Below are 24566 nucleotides of genomic sequence, written 5' to 3'. Positions count from 1 at the left end.
CCATGGAGGTAGAGGTTTCCCGGATATCAAGTTTTATTATCTGGATCCTCCAGGCTGGGTGCCTGGTCTTCCGTGTAAGTGCCGTAATACAGTTGGTTTTAGTTTCCATTGCAATCGTTGGCTTCCCTGTTTATATATGTTTACTGTTTGAATTTCTCTAATTTCAATTCCTCTCCCACCCATCTCATCTCTGTCCTCTCCCCTCCTTACCCCCTTTTTGCTTTCACCCTTCTTCTGTTTGTTCTTGTCCACCCCCCATTCTGTCCCTCCTTCTATTATAAATCATAAAATTCAGAGAAACCATGCTTTACTGTTCATTATATCTGATTTTTTTTTTGTCCTCTCAAAATAAAGAGTTTTAAAAAAAACAAACACTAATGGAACGCCAGTCGGTACTGGCCTTTGTCAAAAATGGAACAATAAGCTGCACTTGGCTACATAGCAAATGTAAATTCAAATTCAAACATTTCAAGTTCTGTCAAGGTATGTGAACATTTTACATTATTATTTGTGAATATTACTATTACATCTTTTTATATAAGGCATCATGATATGTAGATATAGTGGTCATTTAAGTAACCTCTGTCGCTTGTCTAGGTGTAATTAGAAAGTTAAAAAGACAAATACCATTTAAAATATGTAAACCCAAACAAAAAGGAGTAGATGTCATTTGTACCCTGATTGAAATTGCTTTCATTCAAAATACATGAATCTTCTAAACGTTTCTACTAATTACACTTTGGCCTTAAGTATTCCTAGTCCTACCATAATTACCCCACACAGCAAAATTAATTGACTGTTTGATTGGCACAGCTCCATTCATAGACTATAAATACAGTATTATTATTATTATTAATTTTTATTTATTGGGCGCCAGAAAGTATCCTTAGCGCCGTACAAGGACAAACAATGGCACAGTACAAGGTGAAACAGCACAGTACAAGTAACAGTAAGCACTATAACTCTGGGGGCTCAGTCACAGCAAGAAAGAGAGGGAGGGGAAAAGTGAGTACAGGCAGGTAAATATGGCCCAAGAGGGTGGGCACGGATGACAGGTAAAGAGTCACTGAGGGGAGCGGAGAGAAGCGAAAGGAGACAGAGGGCAGAGGGTTGGAGAGGAGGTGAACTGAGTAGCTGGAGAGCGCAGTTAAAAGTGATGGAAACAGGAGGTAGGAGAGCCCTGCTCAAAGGAGCGTACAATCTAAAGGGAGGGAAGACAGACAGGCACATGGATGAGACGGAGACGGAAGGGGAAGAAGGAATGAGAAAGAGAGGAAGCCGACCAGTGGGAGTTTAGGCATGAGACTGGAAGGCTTTTAGGAAAAGGTGGGTTTTTAATGTTCGTTTGAAAGAGGACAGATTAGGGAAAGTTCTGATGGAGCGGGGGAGCTTGTTCCAATGGAGGGGAGCGGTGCGGGAGAAGTTTTGAATACGTGCGTGAGAGGAGGTAATCAGGGGGGAAGAGAGGCGACGATCATTGGACAATCACAGAGGGCGGGAGGGAGTGTGAATAGAGATAAGGTTAGAGATGTAGGGAGCAGTGGAGTTGGCAAGGGCCTTGTAAGTGAGAGTGAGGAGCTTGAAAAGGATTCTGTAGGGGAAGGGGAGCCAGTGAAGGGCTTGGTAGAGTGGGGAGACAGAGGTGGAACGGCGAGAGAGGAAAATAAGCCTAGCAGCGGCGTTAAGTACAGATCTAAGAGGAGCGAGATGAGAGAGGGGGAGGCCGATAAGGAGAAGGTTGCAGTAGTCCAAGCGGGAGATAATTAGAGAGTGGACGAGAGATTTGGTGGCATCCTGGGAGAGGAAGGGCCGAATGCGGGCAATGTTGCGAAGCTGGAAACGGCAGGATTTGGAGAGAGAGTGAATGTGAGGGGCAAAGGAGAGAGAGGAGTCAAGGATGACACCTAGGCAGTGGAGTTGGGGAACAGGGGAGATAGAGGAGTTGTCAACAGTGATAGAGAGGTCAGAGGGGAAGGAGGTACAAGAGGGCGGAAAAACAATGAGTTCAGTTTTAGCAAGATTGAGTTTAAGAAATCTAGAGGACATCCAGGAGGAGATGGCAGAGAGGCATGCGGATACCCTGGAGAGAAGGGAGGGAGAGAGATCAGGAGAAGAAAGGTAGAGTTGGGTGTCATCAGCATAAAGGTGGTACTTGAGGCCGAAGGAGCTGATGAGTGCACCCAGAGAAGAGGTGTATAGTGAGAATAGTAAGGGTCCAAGGACAGAGCCCTGAGGGACCCCGACTGGAAGGGAGGAAGAGGGGGAGAGAGACTCAGAGGTGGAAACTGAGAAGGAACGGTCAGCAAGGTAAGAGTTGAACCAGGAGAGGACAGTACCGGAGAGGCCAATGGACTGGAGGGTGTGAAGCAGTATGAAATGCCAATTCATGAAATGGCATAGGGAAAACAGGACTTGAAGATTGTATTACTGGAACTTTGCACCAATGCATCTTTGGCCACAATTCCACAATAGGCAATGGTTAGCCATTTTCCCCAATAGTTTGTCAATGTTTTTCTTTTAAAACTTTTCTTAACTTTAAATATTATTCAGCAGGGTTTTAGATATTTTTATGGATTTTATGTTCAGACCTGTTGCTAGAATGATTAAAAAGCCAACACAATTGTGCAAACAGTATAAAAAGGGTATGTGGTTAATAATTAAAAATGTGGCACTCCAACTTCATGAGGAGGCTTGGGAGAGAGACCGTAGGATCTCACTGGACAACGAGGGATGGTTTACCATTAGACAACAAATAGCTAATGACTCTGTAAGTGTGAGTATCCAAGAAAATGCATACAAAAATTATTCACGATGGTTCATGGTTCCAGAAAGAATTCACCGCAACTATCCCAGCTCATGCAACATGTGCTGGAGAAACTTTAGGAGTTTTGGCACGTTTCTATATATTTGGTGGTAGCATCCCATCATTCAACAGTTCTGGAACATTACCATGGATGTGATTGAAGAGATAACTGGCTCCAGGATTCCCAAGGACCCCTTATCACTCCTCTTAAATAAGGCCATCACCTACCTGAGCAAACCCACTGACAAATTAGTTATGCAATTATGTAAAATATTAATAGCCAGGGAGTGGAAAAATCCACTGGCTCCAGCTAGATCAACGTTATTCAATTGGATCTGGCAAATACCTTACATGGAATATATTACTGGTTCAATTAACACGCTACATGCATTTCATAAGATTTGGGATACTTAATTTGGCTTCCACAACTACCCAATTCAAGAGACATTCTAACTCTATTTGACTTAACATGGTCTCTACTTGTCCCTCCATATTCTTACTCCCCCCATCCCTTATAAACCTCAGCTTTTCCCTTTCCCCACTCTAGAATACTTTTTAAATAAATAAAAAAAAACCTCCATCATTGATTTCTCCTCTAACATTATATATTTATATTTCCATTACTCTTTATTACCAGGAGTAGTTATAAACATATTGCACAGTATGTATTATAAGTATCTTGAATTATGAATTATATGTAATATAAAATAGCCATTTTTTTTATCAAAATACAGTTGTTCACTTATGTTATAACTTCATTTTTTCTTTTATGTATTTTTAGTAAACAGAAGCTTGTACGTATACTGAGATCTGTTCTGTTTCTCAACATACAGTAAGCAATGTTTAGGCAGAGTGTACACCCAGATTCAAATGGAAACATATATTGAGACAAGTTAACCCGTGCATGATACTCATGCATTTTAGTCAACTCAAGCTACTTAAGCTGTTAAAAAGTTTCTTGTCATGCATTTGGGGCTAGGCGAGGCCTCCTCAGGGGAAGAGCGTTACTTCCCGACGTAAGCGCCCTTTTTTAACGTGGTTTTGTCTACATGTCACCACCTCATCATTCTTCTCCATCACCTCATCCTTCATCTTCATCGCCACATCCTTAATCTCCATTGTCTTACTGTTCTAAAACCTCTCGATACACAACGTTTCTGCTAAACACCTTATCGCTGTGCTCAATCAGTCTTCCTTGAAGGGCAGTATTCATAACCTGCACTTTCACATCACTGCTTCTCCGTACTCGTGAAAATGCGACATACAATTGTCCATGACCAAACACAGGCTTTGGTAAATAAATACCCACACGCACAAGAGTTTGAGCCCTCAACTAGTAAATTTAGCCTTTACTACCCCTCCCACGGGGGGAAGGGGGAATGATGGAAGTTAACTGACTTCACTATTATCATTTTTTTGTCAAATAATGTCAGTATACCAAATTTCAGGTCAATTGGATGAGCCCTTTCTGAGAAAATAGTTTTTTTCCACACACACACACACACACACACACACACACACACTAACACACGCCGCTAGGCTTATATATATTAGATACATTTGGATTTGAATGCAGTCAGAACTACGCTGAAGTTCTGTGCTCTTATGAATACACCCAGGGTACAGCATGCTCAGGTTTATAAATCCTGACCAGTCACAGTAACTGCAATTCTGATGGCAAAATTGGCTGTTTTACATTTAAACTGACCTTATATCAGATAATATGTTAATCAGATTGAACAGAAAAAAATATGCAGATGTGAAGCAAATTCTGCTGGCAAAGGAGGGCATCAGCTTGTGTGTGTGGTTTCTCTGACTTTTTCAAGATATACCCTGAATGCTTGGATTTGTCCAGTTTTATCATCCACATATGTGACCACTTGTTTTGATGTTCAATGGTCAAGTATACCCTTAGGTCTGGCATACAGTACAAACAACTGGCTCACCTCATTAACCGTCGTGGAGTAACTCCGCTGTAGATAATAGGGTGAGTTATCATTTCTGTCTCTCACGACTACTCGCACTACATGGGTAATGACACTGCCAACTTTTAAATTCGTGCATTGTATTTTGACCCCGAAGGTCTGGATAGACATTGGTGGCTGTAAAAAGAAAAGCAAACAAAATGTAGTTTGAACAGGAAGAAATATAATATCTACATGTATAGCAGATATGACAAGACAACATATTATGTAAATTATGTTACAGTGCTGTATATACAAATTCTTATCATGCATATCAGACTGTTACCAGTTGAGCTATTAGCATTTAAATATAGTTTTCAGTACATTTTGCTACTGAGAAAGGGCATCCAAGCATGTCACGTGAAGAACTTAGAGCACTCACAATCCCCATGTTGTCACATTTACGGATATGACTATAACATAAGTCTTTTTGCATAGTACAATTATGCTCTTTGTTTTTTCATTTAAATATTAAATGACAAAGCCAAGATAATAAAAAAGATGGTATTACACTTACTATGCACAAAATTAGGACTTTTATTGTGTAATAGTTCAATGGTGAAAAACAATGACTTTTCTAGAGACACATCTTAAAATACTTATTTTTAAAAGGTAGAGCCTGAAGAGGAAGTAGGAAGAGCACTCTATGCAGAGCACACTGCACCCCTTCCTCCTCCTCTGGTGTGCTGCATCACCTTCCTGCATGTGCTGAGGAGGTCACGTGTCAAGGTAGTCTACTGCCCCAATTCAATCTTATCCTATGCTATGTAACGAAGCAGAGATAGTCAGACTGAATGCAGTCATAAAATCTTATTTAAGTTGACAGATACATAGGTCACATGATCCTAAAAAATGTGGAGGTTTTGCATATTCACTTTTTTTGCTCAAATGCACCTATCTGAGAATCAGGAACTTTCACTGATTCTACTTAATGATTGTCTGCTAGATGTTTTGTGTGACATTTTGCAGTATGTCATAGAAAAAGTCAAAAGTACCATCGCTTTGAAGGCCTGCTTATTATCACTTTTGGACCCAACACTTAATTAAATAGATTTCCATTTCTCACCTGAAATACTGCTTAGTAAAGGAGCAAGAGAATCCCACTAAAGGTCATGCATGTTGCCTGATCAGCGCTTCATCAGAGGAAGTGCAAAATTTAGGTTGTTTTGCTGGTACAAATAGATAGCACAGGCATCCTCTATACTAGAAACATAGTCTCCGCAACTTGAAGTGGATTAAAATATCTTATCCCCAAAATTAAGCCTATTTGGATTGCAGTTCAATGTATAATCATCTGCATTTTGACATTTAGCTGCCATTTACAAGGAACAGCCTGATCAGTCTATGTCCAATTAGCTACACCCCTTTGTGTGTGTCCACACAGATGACATCGTTTTGATTAAAAATCAGAGGTCAGGTCCATCATGACACAAGCATTGACACCTGCCTGTGAAATATTTCCATGTTTGTAAATGACCTTTGCTAACAGGCTGTTTTTTTGCCAGCTAACACCTATCAGTTACCCTTTTGGGGTGCCCCCTGATCGTGTTTAATGGAAGAAACTAGAGATAATACAGCATATTTATTTGTACTGAACAGGCATTCATTGCTGTGGTTCAGTCTTAATGTTGCAGCTAAATGCAATAGTAACAAGTGAGTATAAAGTCAGCTCAACTTGACATTGCAGCTTGCAGTGCATTCTGATTGGTTGTAAGGTAATTAGTGCCATCAATTGCAAAGCATGCCCTCCCAGTCCTATAAATTATATACAACTGAACGCTATCAAATCCTGTGAACAGCAATCATTTAGGGTTGACTAGATGTGCTACCCCTTTAAACATGATTTTACCCTTTTTGTTATTGTGCTAACCCATAAATATATTGCTTTATATATACATTTATTGTCCAAATGAGTACTTTTTTACATTTTCATTCTACTTATGCCTTAAAAGGGTGTGCTTATTCATTTTATCTCCATTCGTGTTTGTTTGTGTTTTACTTCAAAATTACTTTTATCATCAACATAGCATATTTATCAATTACTGATCTTTTTTCATTTATTTCTTTACTAGATGGTCACGTGCGCGGACAAATTGCCCATAGGCTCTACCAGGATTTTCCCTGGCAGACCCATGGCCTCAGGGGGCCATCTGGAGGCCGGCTGTTGAGGGAATCTGGGCAGGGATGCTCTCAGAGACACATGCACTGGCACCAGCAGCAGTAAGACTGAAACACAATGGTACCATTCATAGGAGCTTGCAGAGCTACAACACCCAATGCCCAAGGGGCACAATGCCTAAGGAGGTTTCCTGTTCTCTGTATAAAAATAACCAAAATAGTCTCTGTATTAAATGATGGAAAATAGGGTGATTTCTGTATTGTAAATCAGTCACTAGGATTCTCTCTCTATTGTATACTGGTCACTAGGATTCTCTCTGTGTTGTATGGTGGTGAATAGAGTGCTTTCTGTATTGTATAACAGACACTAGAATGTTCTCTGTTTTCTATTGTGGTCATTAATATACTCCCTGTACTATATATAGGTTAGTAGGATGTTCTATGTAATATTTGCCAGTAAATAGGATGCTGGCTGTATTATATAGCTTTGCCTACCTGTGTATTAGCTCTGCCTACTAAGAAAGGCAACACCTACCTTTGCTGTTACTCTGCCCTATCATTGCATGATGCATCAAATTGCCTACCACCAATGTGGCTAGGACCAATTGTGTGATAAAGCCAACTGCTTTTGTGCTGGCTCCACCTATGGTTTATTTGGTCCCGCCTACATGAGACCACTTTCAGAAATTTTCAAGGGCCATTTAAGCTTCCAATCTACCTCTGATCACATGATAGTGATGTCTATATCCAAACTCTTCATTTAACATTCTGGGTATTCAGGATTTTGTGTATGGGAGCTCCAGTGTGATACTGAAGTAAAGAAGTCGCATATACACAGCAACTGTATAATAAGTTGTGTATTTGTCTCGAGACTGGTAACTACGGCTAATACTTACTGGTTAATGCTAAGGAACTATTGGTTGTTACACAGTTGGGTAGATAACAGAGTTCAAATATGTGTTACTAATAAACTGGAAGTTCTGTATTAAGTACATGCATATGTGTGAATAAATTACTATAGCACAATAATATACCCTATTTTAGTATTTCCTTCAGTAGATGAAGTGGAAATTTAGAAGTGGCGGCATGAAAAGTATAAGTGAATGGAATATTATAGTTTTACACAGTGGTCATACCCATTACTTTTTCATATTACTACTTCGTAAACCACTGGTTTTACAATGAAGACAGTAAGAGAACTGGCAGTATGGTATACCAACCCACATCCACCACTGATTTCCTTTTAAGTGAAATATTTATGAATAGGGGTAGAAATGTAGATGTTAGAGATTATATTTGCTTTTTTAAAACATATTAACATTAATATAATCAGGCTACAACCATCTCTCACAATCCCTTCTCTCAATTGTCCTATTCATTATTCTCAAAGGTGTCTAGAATCTAGATTGGGTTACTCACCTGCTCTCATGTAGCTTGTGAACTATATACTCTCAAATATTTTGTTACATTGCCAGCCCATTTCTACCTTACATAGTTGGCAATATTCATATAGAATTTTTTCATGGGCAGATTAAGCAGTATGCACTCCAGGGGGTAAATGTATCAAGCTGAGAGTTTTCCGGCGGGTTTGAAAAGTAGAGATGTTGCCTATAGCAACCAATCAGATTCTAGCTATCATTTTATAGAATGCACTAAATAAATGACAGCTAGAATCTGATTGGTTTTTCAAACCCGCTGGAAAACTCTCAGCTTGATACATTTACCCCCAGGTCCTATACACAATACACCCACCTACTTGGTTTAATCATTGTATCATGTATCACATTCAATTAAAAATTGATATTAATGATAAAAGTACTATTCAGTAGAAATAAAAGTAGACATTAGCTAGGATCTGACATCTTCAAAAACAGAACAGAACCGCATACTAAGGATTGTCTTATTTACAACCGCTGATCTTGTTCATGTCTGGTTTGAATACTATATTGATATGCTGGCTGTAAAATAGATGCCAATTTATCATGTACAATAAAGATTTTATTCTGTCTCCTCATTTAAAACAGCTTTCAATAGTAGGAAATTCTAATGTGTGTGAAAGTTCCATAAATCAAATAATTGTGTATTAAATAGTTTTAGGGTTGTCACATAGTCTTATCGTAAATCTGTCAGTAGACCGGTCTACAAAGAAAATTAGTGACAGATTTGGGAATACGTATGCCAAGCTCAGGGCCAACTCTTCAAATCAAACGCTGCATGTCAAACAAAAATGCCATTTTTTTCCAACAGTATACTAATAGAAAAATAGTTATATTCAGTTGTAAGTAGCTTTTAAAAGATATTGTAAAACTTTCTTAAAGAAAAACTACCAGACATTTCAAAACAAAACGGCAAGTGCAAGATTTTCACAACAATGGCAATTTGCCTATCAGAAACATACTGATTCTATATCCTATGTATATTCATTCTCTACCTATAGAGATGTAGGAAAAAAGCAGATGGCATTCTGTGAATGAAGAAATTCAGTAGAATTTATTCCACAAAACACCAATGTTTTCGAGACCTGTCAGATCTCTTTTTAATCTACCAGAGCTTGAAATGTTGCTGTTGTTTGGAAAGCATTTCCCTCATTTCTGGAATGCCATCTGATTTTTTTCGCTTTATTGCTGTGGTTATACTAGAAAACTAATCACTAGAGTTTGCTATCAGAATTCTATGCAAGAAGTATGGGAAATATATGGATTACAGAGGATTTCCATGGTCATATAAAATGTAAAGGCACCAGGTCAAGGAAGTGACTTCTATTATCCATATATTTCACAACAGGGGTTATATTGTTCTTTATTTTAGAATACATGAGTAGTAGTTTTATGACAAGGAGATTAAAACATTTTAGTATTTCAATTACCATTGCATTAAATTATGTTATTGTATATTTTTTTTATTTAATTGTGCTTTTATTAGAAAAAGAATAGCTATCAGGCAATCACACAGATGTGTCTTGAGAGAAGAATCTATGACAGGGAGCTGCATAAGGTACGGAGCTTTGACAGCACTGAGTGAAAGACTGATTCTGTATCTACAGTGACCAGAGCAGTGTCTGGCTGAAGTTAAGTAGATGAAAGAAGACAGAAATGAATCAGAGAAGCTGTGAGTATTGTTCAAACACAGTATATGAACAAATGTTAATGTTTTTATATCTGTCACACTTTGGCAGGGATGAGGCATGTCCTAACATGGTGTCTGTAGTGAAAGATTATTTTCTTTGACTTGCAATGTCAGTGGTTGACAAAGATAAGTATATAATAATACATGAGTTGTGTGAATATATTGGGAGTAGAAGTGGTGGCATTGATCCCATGGATATAAGCTGGCCGATTACGGAGCATGCTATGGTTGCAATCACAGAGGCTCCAACAGTACCAAAGGAAGGATTGAATTTCATTTGCTGAATTTGAATTGTGGTTTCTTAGCAAAGGGGAGTAGAGACAATATAGGCAGGTATAAACTCTGTGTGGTGTAATAAAATGACAGCTCTATCATCGTTCTGCTTTAGTAATCGGTAGAACTAGGTTACATTCTGAAATACAATGGACATCCACAGTATTGCTTATTGGTAAAAGAACACCAGAGTAGAGAAAGCAGAGGAAAAAACGTCAGTTTGTTTGGTAAATTATGAAAGGAAAAATAATGGCATCACTAAAATATATTATATATGTAATATGTCACTGTTTCATATGCATCAGTTTTGATTTTAAATAATTAACCAATATATAATGGTATGCATTTGTATCAGCTCACAATAAAACTTTTCTAGTAAACATTTATATTCAGCTACTGGTGTTTTGTATGATTGTGGACTTCTGCTCCTATTTTATGTAAATTATATAATAATTGCAAATTAAAACATCATAACTAAATTTGGATACATTTTAAACATTCCAAAACATGGTTTATACATGGTGATTAACATTTTGTCATAGCAAGCAGATGGAAAGCCAACATTTTGGCAAAGTCTAGCAGGTAAATTGCAATAACGCAAGACATTTGTGCTGTAATTATGAATGACATTAACATTTTCTTGTTAGGTCTTCATTTAGCATTGACATATGACTAACATGACCCAAATGTGTTGGTGATTGTTTAGATTTGTGTTTATAAGTCATCATTTATCGTCTGCCATTTATATTTACCTCGCGGGAAGCATTGGGATATTAACATGGTTGCAACTATCACAAAAGCAGTTTATGTACATTTCAGCATTTTACTTAATTACATAAAGACCATACCACTTTACTTACATTTATTGTGTTTATGTTTGGTAAGTAGTTTTATACCTACAAGTGGCAGAGTTGCTATTGTAACCCTACGGATGTAGTACAATTATGTTTGTGAAATACTCCTGATTGCATATCAAAGAACATGCCAGCAGTATGTCTTAATCCAGGATTTTGGAACAGTCTCTGTAATAATGCTGTAAGTGACTTTGTTTGAATGTTTTTATTACATTGGCTAAAATGTGCTTCGAAATATGCATTTCAATGTGAATGGTGTCTGAATGGTGTCTCTGGTCGTGGCTTTGGGGGAGCACTTGCCGATCAGGGCTTTCTCTTTTTAAATGAAGCCTAGTTGCAGTATAGCACAAAATGTAAATTTAAACAAGTGGTATGAAATGTCTCTTGGGATGTGCTCCCAGTCTAGGTTGTAAATAAAGACACTTTTTGGACACGAACATTTTCTGCAGTGGCGATGATTAGGCATCAGCCATTACTTTCAATGGAATGGCGTTTGCGCTATCCAGGCATATTTTATGCAAGAAGCTTATTCATTTAAACTAAAGTAATTAATATGTGGCACATGAAATAAAGACAGTGTTAATATCCCAATGCTTCCATCACTTATTTATTGTAAGTTTAAGAAATTAAGTTCCAATAACCAATATTTTAGGAGGAAAAAGTTGTATTAATTAAGAGGGGAATCCAATAGTGAAGTTTCCAGGAAGTGTAGCGTTTACTTTTCCTGGAATGCACTTTCCTATGTCACACCTACGTAGATGCCCATCAAAATGGGGAATGTATACTCACAGCTGGCATACAAGCACAAAATATTTGCCCTGTGTCTCTGCAATTTCACCAATTCATAAATGTCCTGCAATTATTAAGCTTCTATTGAACTCTTTCAATAGGAATTATTGAAAAATGAATTGTTTAAAAAAAATCAAGACTTTCATTGTTTTATAAATAAATTAATAAGAAAGCTTGTCATTAATGCACTTTAACATGTTTTAAAATACAAATGAACAAATTTAAAATATATTTATATATTTTCATGATCATCTATTCACACAAAATATTTAAATTGAATTTTTTTCAAGGTATCATTATTGCTTATGCTGGCATATTTGTATTCTGTTAGACGAGCCAATGGAAATACAATTATAAGTTAACTTGTTTAAACTACCTTCCACCATTATTGCAGATTTTATTTAGACCTTCCATTTTACTGGCCTGTTGAACAGCAAATTTGCTTATTTTGTACTTGCACATTGAGTTAGCACATCATTCCAAAATTGCTCTAATCTTGGTACACAGTAAGTATGCCGATCTGCCACAATGGAATGACAGCCAATTGCTACATCATATAGTTTATATGTAGTATTAGTGGACTGTACTTTGCAAACCATCTCATTCACAAACCCCTTTCTCCATGGACTAAGTATTGGCTATTACAAAGCACAGAAATACACTGCTCTGAAAAAAAAGCATTCCTAGGATGATGTGCGATTGAATCCCCTAGGACCTTGGTCTACAGTATGGCATTATTATGCAATGACATTTTTTAAAATCAAATAATTTTATTTAGATTTTTGAAACAATACAAAGAAAAAGAAACATAACATAGTTCCATATTGTAGATCAAACCACACTTGTTGAATAGGTCAGATAAGTAATACATACTACAGATTGTATTATACATGCTCAGATTTATCTTTAAGATGCATCAGATGCCTGAACATTGTCTAGTCGCTCACTTTAGTTGACAGTAGGGTACCCAAAACCATTTGAAATAGGAATCTAGTGAATGACTATTGTCAGTTTACCTATGTAGAGTGTACATGTGGGGGAGGGGAAAAAATGTGTGAGAGGAGGGAGAGAACCTTCAGCCAGGATCAAAATCAGCACCCAGTGAGCGCACTGCAAAGTTTGATTTTGGCCACCTTGACAATACTTTATAATACTTTGGTATTGCATTTCTACATTGGTACATGTATCTTCATGCCCCACAGCTTTATTAACTAGAGCCACCCAGTCGTAAAATATAGGCCACACCTTGGCCATCCAAGCTCTGGCAACAATAACTTTAGCCAAATGAAGGAGGTCAAGGACATATCTGGTCGCATTCCTGCCCAGCAGCATATCAACTCCGAAACCAAATACACATGTTTTGGGGAACATCAACAAAACTTCTATCCCTGCCACCACCAGTGACTAGAAATCTCCAACTACAGTGTAGCTCCAGAGCAGGTGCCAGAAGTTAGCAGAATCACACCCATCTGCATGATCCTGTGTTGGGAATAATAAACTCTATGCAGGATATACAGCTGTACCTGCCTATATCGTGTAAATGAAGTGGCCTTTCTAGCACTGTTGAGCTTAAAGCGTCAATCCTCATCAGTTACCGGAACAAGATCCTTCTCCCAACCCAGACACCCTAGAAGATTATCAGTAGTGAGCAGGGAAAGGACGTGGTTTAAAGTATGGAGATGGTTTTAGTGGAGCTCACTCGTCGAAGCAGCTACCGAAGAGGGACAGGGTTGAAGGTGATGGAGGTATCACCAAACTGCGCCTTCAAAGCATGGCAAAACTGTAGGTAGGTATAAAAGAGATAATTTGGTAAGGAGAAGCCTAGCTATACCTGGGCAAATTATTTCAAGTGATCCCCGCGACTTGTCATTTGGGGAACCACTTTAGCTTTAAAAGTTCAGGGAGTTTAGAATTAACCCATATCGGGGTGTCAGGGTCCAGTACTTCAGTTTCCAATGTTGTCTTGACTGCATTCCAGATCATCAAAGCCTGTCTAAGCAATGACGGGACTCTTTTTGTAACTCGGGTGCCCAGTATGGCCTGTATAGGCGATCTGTCAAACCCAGTCCAGCTTCTAAGGAGGGCTAATAGATCTGTTGGTGGGAAACCTAAAATTCATCCCCACAGATAAGCCAATTGTGCTCCATTATAATAGGCTCTAAAGTCCAGAAGTGCAAGGCACCCAGAAGTACGGGAGCGACATAAGGAAGTCAGCTTAAGTCTTGGCCACTTTTCTCCTGATACCAGAGAGGACAGATGTCTATTAATTTGGAGAAAAAGTCCTCTTGGGAGGTAAGTAGGGGAATGATGCTGTGAGTAAAGGAATTTGGGCTGGAGGACCATTTTAATTAGGTTAATTCTACCTGACATGGTTAGGGGTAGCTTCATCCATGTAAAGATCTTAGCCCTAAGATATCCAATCACTGGGACTACATTCAGTGGCACATAGTCATCAACCGAGTTTGTGACCCATATTCCAAGATATTTAATTTTTAGCGTCCACTGCAATGGGTGGGTCTCGACAACATCAGCATTATGCAATGACATTTACAGAATACCAACTAATGTCAATTACCAAATAATGTCAATTCAATTGATGTCCTCCTCTGCCTCCCCTCTCTGTCTTGCCTTACACTGGCTCCCTTTTACCTACAGAATCGTTTTCAAACTTCTCACCACCACTTACAAGGCTCTCTCCCAGTCTACTGCCCCTTATATCTCTAACCTCCTCTCCATTCACACTCCCACCCGCTGCGCTCGGCTAATGATCGCCGCCTCTCCTCCACTCTGATCACCTCTTCCCACTCTAGAATACAAGACTTCTCCCGAGCTGCCCCCCTTCACTGGAATGACCTCCCTTGCTCCATCCGTCTCTCACCCAATCTGTGCTCCTTCAAGCGGGCACTTAAAACTCACCTGTTCCTTAAGGCCTACCAACCATCCACTTAACCTCTCACCTCTTCTGTTTCTCCCCTGGCTCCTTTTTACTCTCCCCTTTGCTTCACTGGCTCCCTCTTGTGCCTGATTTTGTTTACCCTCCCTTAGGATGTAAACTCGTATGAGCATGGCCCCTCTTCCCTCCTGTCTCCACAACCGTTCTTCCACTCCGTCTTTACAGTATTTGCCTGCCTGGAGTTTCTGAAGTTCTGGTACTTTGTGTTTATTGTTCTGTATTGTTTTACCCTGTATAGTGTACTGTTTGTGCTGTGTACGGCGCTGCGGAAACCTTGTGGAGCCTAACAAATAAATGATAATAATAATAATAATAATATTGGAAGTTTGTATTCTATATAAACATTACCCAAGCAGAATTTCTGCAAGTCAAAAGGTTATCATGTTCAATGGGTATATAGCTAAAGGGATAACAAGTAACCCTCTTGTTTATGCAATAATTGGCTTAATGTAATGATTTGTAGAATGTAACTTGCAAACTCACTCAAGACTAATGCTAAAAGCCATATTATTGCACACATATACGTTATAAAACAAAACGTGTTCTTTAATTACTTTTTGTCACTTGTCAACTATAACAATAGCTTTGGTTCCAGGGAGTTAAGGGGGGTTATAACTTCTCTATTTAAATTCGCTGTGCAAGTATGACCTTACGGAATGAAAATTAAGGAGCTTTTTTATATACCCATAAACTTTTGGAGCTGTTGATGCAGTTTATTAAACAAATACTAGGGGGTAAATATATTGACATGCGATTCCAGCAAATCACCAATATTCGGCGTCTTTGTTAGCCAAATTTAAAACTGCAAGTTTTGCCTTTAAACACATTGCCGTTTTAAGTTTGGATGGCAAAGTCGCATGTTAATACATTTACCCCTAAGAGTATTAAAAAATACTAGGTGTGAAACTTGAAATTAATAAAGCATCCAGAATGGAAATGGAAGAATGATGAGTGTTCTAGTGATTGATCAAGCATGAAAAAGTATGCAAAATGAGTAAGGCCCCTAAGTACGTCCAATGGCCAATAGAAGTTTTAATCAGAGTAAAGTGTGATACCTGGTTTTCTCTGCCTTACAACTTAGCAAAATTACTTGAATTGATTTATAGATGCACATTGGTAATTAAGAGCATGTGGATATCTGATTAAGCTTTTTAAGAAATAAACTTACATCTCTATCCAGAACTCTCCCAGTGCTATTGAGATATAACTTCTGAGTCACTGGATCCAATATCACCCAGTAATCCACATTTTCTATCAAGGAAAGTTGTATAGTAGGAAAGAGGCCTCCAGCTGTCCCTTTGATTTGCATATTATCCACAATTATTGTGCCTATAAAAAAGACAAAACACAAATGTAGTACAGAATGTAAAAGTTCGCAATTAACTTAAATTGTAAGATATTTACAAAATTTTCAATTGATTAATTTCCCATTTTTTTTCCCAGTTTTTTCAATAGACCATTATTTTCATGTTTTCTTCCAGGCAGATGAAGTAGAGTAATCAAATACTGTTGCACACAAGTATACAAAGCACTGCACTAAACACTGCTCCAAGTTTATTTTTTTAAAGAACAAGTGGATATGAAAACACTTCAGAACAGAAATCAATGAATCAATACAATGAGATATCATAGACACAATTACAGGAAGTGAAGCAGTGATGTACTTCCAAACTGAATGAATCTATAAATAGGATATAATTCAACATTCATGAAGATCCAACTTTTGGTGGATGTTAAAGTATACATGTTAGGACAGAATTAAAAGCTGAATTATGACATAACAATACATGCTAAAGATTACTCAGCTAGGCAAAGCTTTGCCATGAGTTGGTACAAATCATGGTGCATCAATCCATTGTCTACTTTCATTTTATTAGTAAATAAAGGATAACTCCATTCATTGTCTTTTGAGTGGAGTAAAAATATTTGAAATAAAAAGTGAAAGCATACTTATCTACTATGATTGTTCGCTGGGTCCACCAATGTCCCTGACTGGTCTAATGATCCCACACTGCATTAAACGGGTGTCAATCCCTCCCCCCTCTGTGAACTTGCCATTTAGATACATATGTACTTGATAGGGTGTGGAGCTTGACCAAATTCTATGCTTTACAGGCCAAGCAGGAAAATGAGTACGGAGTGCAGCAAGGGACCATTATACAGATGAAGGATCCAATGTTTTCAAAAGATGGTTTATAGTAGGTAAAAATGTATTTGTTTTAACCCTTTGTACTACAACAAACATTATGTTTCATTTTCAGTGACTTTCCTTTTTAAACTTGTCTAACGAGAAAAAATAAAATCCTAAAATAGTATGAAACAATATAAATAAACTCATTTAGAAACCACTCCAGAAGAAGAATGAAGATATTTTAAATGTGTGAACAGTTTACAGAATGTAAATTAGCTTCATTATACACATTGTTTCATACATTTTAATAAATATTATTTATTAGAACGGACTTGCTTGTAAACTAGTATTGTACTGCTTACATTCATGTCAACTTCAGGTTCCAGACCAGTCCACAACCTAAAATATGTGACAATGTCTATCAATACAAGGTGCTCATTTATAACAGGAATCAGCAAACAACTGATATTGTGAAAAAACAATCAATGGCCACTTGATATAAAGCACAACTTTCTAGAACTGAGTAGGACCCCATTTTGCCCCCAGAACATCATAAATTCTTTGTGGCATGGATTCAACAAAGTGTAGATAGATGCTCAAGAAAATAGAGTGTGACATCTCCTATCGCCAACGAATTTAGAGCACTAGGATGATGCTAATAGGGCCATAGAAGAACGGTACCATTTAAGGAGGCCAATAGAAAAGGAGCGCTAAAATGTCCTCTAAGTAGCTACACTGTCAGCGTGGAGGACATTGAGGAAGCGATCTTGTGCAAAATTCATCTGTTTGTTTAAATTCCAGCTCATTGAACAAAGTAGCAGTAAAACTCAGAGGGCTGGTCAGAGGCAGAGAGGAATAATTCATCTAAAGACATATAAAAATCAATATGGGTAAACCACTTAGACACAGTGGGAGAAAAGGGAAAGTTTGAATTGACTGAAATCAATGACTTGGCTGTGTTATTCAGGAGCGACTTTTTATAAGAGGAGATGGGAATATTAAATTGGGACATGAGCCAGAAACCAGTTTCAGTTGGCACATCCGTCCCTGTGATCTTTTTAGAAAGTTGAATAATTTCATTCCAATAAGGGGAGATCCTAGGACACGACCACCATATGTGGAGCTGGGAACCAACATAAGAATTACATCTCCAACACAGAGGAGATTTCAGAACCAAAAAAGTGGTTATTGTAGGTCTCCTTGGTGCTTATGTCTATAGAGCATCTCATGCTTGAACCTACTCTGTCTATCCCCTCATACAAAGTCCCTGATCATACGTTGTAGATTTACAAAAAAGTTTGTGGCTAATTTGATTGGAACCATTTGGAGAACATACAATATCTAGGATAGATATTGAGGATAGTCATTTTGAAGAACTTGATGTTTTTTGTTTTGTGCACCATTCACTGTAAACTCTGGAGACTCTTGCACATTATAATCCCAGGAGATCATCAGATTCTGAAATACTCAAACCACCCCTTCAAGCACCAACAATCATTTTATGGTCAAAGTCACTTAGATCACATGTTTTCCCTATGTTGGTGTTTGGTCCAAACAACAACTGAATCTCTTGACCATGTCAGTATGATTTTATGCATTGAGTTGCTGCCACATATTTAGCTTATTAATGAGCAGGTGTACAGGTGTACCTAATAAAGTGACCACTTTGTGTATATTACATGTCCACAGATCTTTTCTTTTTGGTATGTTATTTATGGGTTTTTTATGGTGAAAGAAATTTTAAGTGAAATCATTATTTCACAACATGACTTGCACTGTATTTTGCTGACCAATCAAATTGGGCAAATGAGTGCTTATGGTTCACATGGTTCATTTGTAAATGCATGCTATAAGATTCTGTCTATAGGCATTATATGGGACTTTTCCTGAGATACAATAATCTGACCTTAACAAAAAGTCCAGGTTACCCATTTCAAACCTGTTCTTATAAGTGTAATTCAAGTATTACTGTACCTCTACAAATATATGGGATTTACACAGTTGGCATACTACTTTCACTTCAGATAAATGATAACACAACACTCTTCAACAAAACATAGCACTCATTAAATTGTGCAGCAGTCAGAGCACCCCATAGTGACTGTAGGAGGGCTTACTTGAAAATCATGTGACAATATCACCCAACAGCAGCAATTATTCACTTTTATTTCTTTCAAATTTACTGAACTTTCTTGATAATAAATTTCCAAATAAAAAATCCCTATAGCCCATCTGTGACTTATACAGCACACAATATAGCTTCATATACTGCCTTCATCAACCAAAATGATAAAAGTAGTGTTAGCCAAAATGGTCAGAAATGCAAATCAAGGAAAGTCTCAGTGATAACAATGCTGAGGACAAATGATTAAAACCTAGGAAATTACCTAAGACCCTAGGGCAAATCAATAATGAAAAGCTCACCTCATAGAAGTTTAAAAATAACAAAAGTGCACTGTATTTTAAACAAAGTGAATATTATACACAGACAAATATACACACACATACACTAAATGAGAGCAGACTATATAATAACCCTCGAATACTACGTAGACTATTCACATGGGTCACTGACGCAGTCTTTTTATTTGAGAGTCAAAAGTCTGAACATATTATTTCAAAACAAAAGGAGCAGAGAGGGGTAATTGCTCAGGGCTGCTTATTAAATTTCATAGTAGCCTATCTATTTAACATCATTTCTTTAACTAAATATTATTTCCAAACCTGTTTTTGTCTTCAACACACTAGATTTCCCCAAAGACAATGAATAATGCTCTTGCTAAAATGTTTACCGTTCCTATGTTCTGAATAAATGAGAATAATTTTTTACCACTTAAATCTGTATATTCCCTCTACAATAGTGGAAAGTTTGCTTCTTGGCTTCAACATTGGTAAAATGTTTATATTCTGCATTATTAGATATCTTATTTTGTCTTGGTGCACATATGGTAGTGGCAATGATTTTTCCCTTTCTTACATTTATTGTGTTGTTTTACTGCCTACTTGCCCAATTTTAATCGGCTGCAGAGCCATCTGGGAGTGCACAATGGCCAAAGAGACAGCTGGGCCACCAGATAATTTAACGGTTCGGCCTGGTTTGGAAAAAATAAAATGCTGTGGTCATGTTATCAGTTACACAATAATTAAATTGATTTTTTTTAAAAAAATATTAAAATATTTACTTATATAACTAAAGAATAATATTCTAGAAAAAGCATATTCAACAAAATACCAACACAATAAATAATATGAAGAAATTGATATACTGATATAGAAAACTTAGTTCACTAAATTTTAATAAAACATATCTCAGTATGTGTGTTGTTCCCTGTATAATCGAAGGTAGTATTTTCTTAAAAAGTGCCTTTAATCACATAAACAGCAAAAAATGTATTTGAAATGTCTCTAAAGGATGTGCAGGAAACCATGTCCATTTATTGTTTACTTACAACTCCCAGCTCTAGCTCTTTATATAATACACCAACCTGCATAATATGCTATTTTCCATGTAACATATCATAAGACAGTCTCTGCATATGTTCTATTTCTATATATGACACATTACCCTTCAGGTTCTGATTACACTTCATTATTACTTTTCTTAAATCATCAATATGATTTGTATCTTCCTTGTTAATAAATATTCTAAAGCTGATAAGTCGAGACACAATGAACCAGAGAGGCGGGGCAACCATGGCTCCCGCCAGTGGGATTTCAGATGGCGCCGTGCTATCATGTCATGTGACTACTCCAGTCACATGGTATAAATATCACAAGTCAGGAGGAGGAAGGAATGTGGAACACTTGTGGGTGAGAATGCGGGCATGACGAGCACAGATCGGTGAGGAGGGGGTAATGTAGGTCAGTCTTGTAAGGTGAGAAGCATGTGGGATAAAAAGTTCAGATAACACTGTATATAATTTTTATTACAGTAGTATTGGAGATCTTCTTTTTATCTTCAAATGTTTACAACTTTTGTTAGTTCATAATTTATTAGTTAGAATGTATTTGTAATATTAAAACATTCTTTAGCATGCAGTTATTTTGTCCGTTTTAATACAGTTATTCAATGGGCTGCAGGTGGGGTACGATGACATGATTTCAAACAATATGGCCCCTCCTGTCACACGCCACCAACTGCCCTCTTCCTGTTGTTTCAGCGCAGCATGCATTGTTCATAGAAAGCTGCCCAGCGCTCTGACTAGGCAGGACAGCATTATCTTCAGGCAGTCAAAGCAATGTTTGCTGGACCACCATGCATGCACATGAGCCATTTACATTTAACCCTGGTCTAAAATATCTTGGGCTTGGGTTGGGTTGAGTTGTGGTTTCTAGCGCTTGTAAGAAACTCTTTAAACTGCTTTAGTGGATTTCTCTTATTAATGAGTAATAGTCAAACTTACTAGATTCTATTTTCTGCCACTATTGAAGAGAATATTCAGTACTAGATATTATGGGTCAATGATGGACAGTTAAATGAGCAAATAAAATATATCTCAAAGTCCAAAATGATTCAGACAAGAATATTGTGATAATCATTTCACATTAAAAAATGAAAATAAAAACATTAAAACTAACATACAAAAGATATTATACATAATAATTGAACACAAGTTGGGAAAAATTGTGGCATGTACAGATATAGCAGATTAATGGAAAGGTACAATCACTCTTTTTCTAATGAGTTGATGGCATGCTGTCTTTTCTTTTATATTTGTAATAAATGTGAATATTATTCTGGCATGAATATTATGATTTTGCATTCACACAATAGCATCAAATTCTCTTAGCATTTCCATATCTTAGAAGGTGTCATTTGTACAAATAATACTACATCAATCAAGTCAGATGCTGTCTAATGTTCATACAACATACAAAACCCTTGACAAATGTCTTATCCAAATAAATGCAAATAGTGGAGAGTTACATTAAATTAAGGGATTTGACAGATTTTAATTGGTTTTGGATCTATGAAAAAATATTTTGATGGGTATTTAGATGCAATGAATAAATAGTAAGGATACTGTACATTGTTTATGTTGGAATTAGAGCTATATGAGTGTCATTATTAGAAAACACTGTTATGAAGTACAGTATTACTAAATTATTATTTAAAAGTTAAATAAACATACAATAATCATGGCACCAGTACTCTTTCTTTTCATATGTTGCTTTCTATATTAAAACAAAGTAAACATCCAATTCTACTTAAATAAGAACCTTGGACTGGCAGCTTTTTGAACCATTGTCCCCACAGCCAGCACCAACTGTAATTAAATATGGGCACTATGGCCTTGATTTACTCTTGAACATAGAGATGCCCCATTTGCACACGAGCAAAGACACAGCAGTGCACTTGCTTTTCCACTCTGCTTTGAGATGCACACATCTCAAGATACATCCAACCTTAAATCAAGCGCATAGAAAAGATACAACAATCATCATCAGATACCAAAACTTGCACCCAGTTTATGTAGATGTAAAATGTACATCTCGCTGCTAATGTAGTCCAAGATCTGTGTAACTCAAAGTAAGACGCATCAGAAAGGGATCTCCTTAACTTGCGTCTGCACGCCCTTATTGTTCTGCACTCGCACATTGAAACCACTGATCTGCCCCTCAAAGTGCTGCAAGTGCAAGATACACACAACTCAAAATAGAGATGCAAGTTTTGTACACGTGCAATGCAGCAGTTTTGACAGTTATTCCACGTATAAGTCCTGTGCAACTCTAAACTGAAAGCATCAAACTAAGCTGTGATACAATGTACCACCATCAGTGGTGCAGATAAACATTAGAACCGATTGGGAGAGTGACCTGGGAGCTATTTCTGATGAGGATTGGAGTATCATGACTAGTAGCACTAGAGAAGCCACCTCATGCTTAAGATTCCAACAGGTGCATTTTTATATTTCCCAGAGTGTATTTTACTCCCACTAGCTTAAATAAATAGGGACATCGTAAAAATTCCCATTGTCCCTGGTGCAATGCTCCCTCAGATAACTTTTGGCATGTGATTTGGGTGTGGCCTGTGGTGTAAGCCTTCTGGAGCGAGGTGTGGTAGTATATTTCATCAACACTAGAAGTTACCGCTGCTTTGTGTCCATAAGTTTGTCTCTTTTGGTCTCACATTAGAGAAATACTTTAATAAGATAGGGCCTGATTCATTAAGGATCTTAAATTAAGAAATATCTTATTTAGGTCTCCTGGACAAAACCATGTTACAATGCAAGGGGTGCAAATTAGTTTTCTGTTTTGCTCATAAGTTAAATACTGACTGTTTTTTCATGTAGCACACGAATATCAACTTTAAATTTCAGTGTACAAATAAGCTATCAAGTATTTGTGTGCTAAATGAAAAAACAGTCAGTATTTAACGTATGTGCAAAACATAATACTAATTTGCACCCCTTGCATTGTAACATGGTTTTGTCCAGGAGACTTAAATAAGAAGTTTCTTACGTTAAGATCCTTAATGAATCAGGCCCATAGTGTTTAAATATGTATTCAATTCAACCTCACTTGCTAAGGTGATCATAGCACGAGGATGGATGGCGCATGAGCCTCCTGGTGTTCCAAACTGTATTGCTCTGGTGAATGACATTTGGAAACACAAAAGATTCATGTACGAGAGTAGATAGGCTCTCTGCAAATATCAAAAGGTTTGGCATCCCTGGTATAAATCACAATTTGCTAACCATCCTCATCAAAACGATTAGGGGGTGGGAAGGGTGAGACAGGAGTCAGTTATGATGACCCCTTCAATACCCCTCACACTATTCTTGTTCAATATGGCAGCACTATAATGCTGATATGCAGGCTTTCTGTGGTATCACTGTGCTGATTACTATTAAGTTGCAAATCTGTTGAGTTTAAAAGTTTTAAAGCAGGTGACTTTTGCCTGCATATAGCTTGTATGTCCTGTTACATAAGCAAGTTCTCATGGCCTGATTATGTCTTAGTAAGCAATGTTTAGTTAGATTCAAAATGTACGTGTTATGTGTTTCTAAGATCAATAAATATACTTATCGGGAAAAAAATGATTGTGAAAGCAGCAGCTCAGACCTTTTAATACATATGGGAGATTTTCTAGTTCAAAATTGTAGCAGCAGTCTTATGTAGCCTCCTGTAGCTATTAATCTGGCTGTCCTAGTACTTCACCAGTAGCAAATAGCAGTGGAGAACTAAGCAGCTCTGAGTCAGCATTGCATATTGGGGTCACAGTTGGGACCTTAAGACCTGCTGCTGTTGCTACAGGGGTGTTGAGAGGTGAGGGTCAGATACAAAGTAATGATGCACAAGCCTGCCTGTGGGCCCTGGGCTGCTTGTGTAATGGGAGGAGTCAATAACCTGGTGTGGCCACACCCTAATTGGTGGCTATGGAAGGGGCCTCAAGAGTTACTGTACAATATTTCGCTTGGCAGCCCTGGCTGCTACCAATACTAGCCCTAGTGCTACTCTACTTACTGCCTTTGTATTGCAATAAAAAACCTTTGTCCATTATAGATTAGCGAGATAAGAGTAATCTGTCAGCTCATACAATATATTAACTGCA

General features: G+C 37.5%; 1 protein-coding gene across 1 annotated transcript in view; it reads right to left on the bottom strand.

Annotated features, from left to right (window-relative positions):
- Positions 1–24566, bottom strand: part of PCDH15 (protocadherin related 15) — a 945519-nt gene that overhangs the window by 637325 nt on the left and 283628 nt on the right. The window contains exons 5-6 of the mRNA XM_075216373.1: positions 16049–16209; positions 4750–4905 (exon numbers count right to left, since the gene is read on the bottom strand). Coding sequence (XP_075072474.1) covers positions 4750–4905; positions 16049–16209 — 317 coding nt within the window. The remainder of the gene's footprint in view (positions 1–4749; positions 4906–16048; positions 16210–24566) is intronic.

Source organism: Mixophyes fleayi, chromosome 6 (genome assembly GCF_038048845.1).
Source record: "Mixophyes fleayi isolate aMixFle1 chromosome 6, aMixFle1.hap1, whole genome shotgun sequence".
NCBI classification, from domain to species: Eukaryota; Metazoa; Chordata; class Amphibia; order Anura; family Limnodynastidae; genus Mixophyes; species Mixophyes fleayi.
This window is presented reverse-complemented; position numbering and strand designations above follow the sequence as displayed.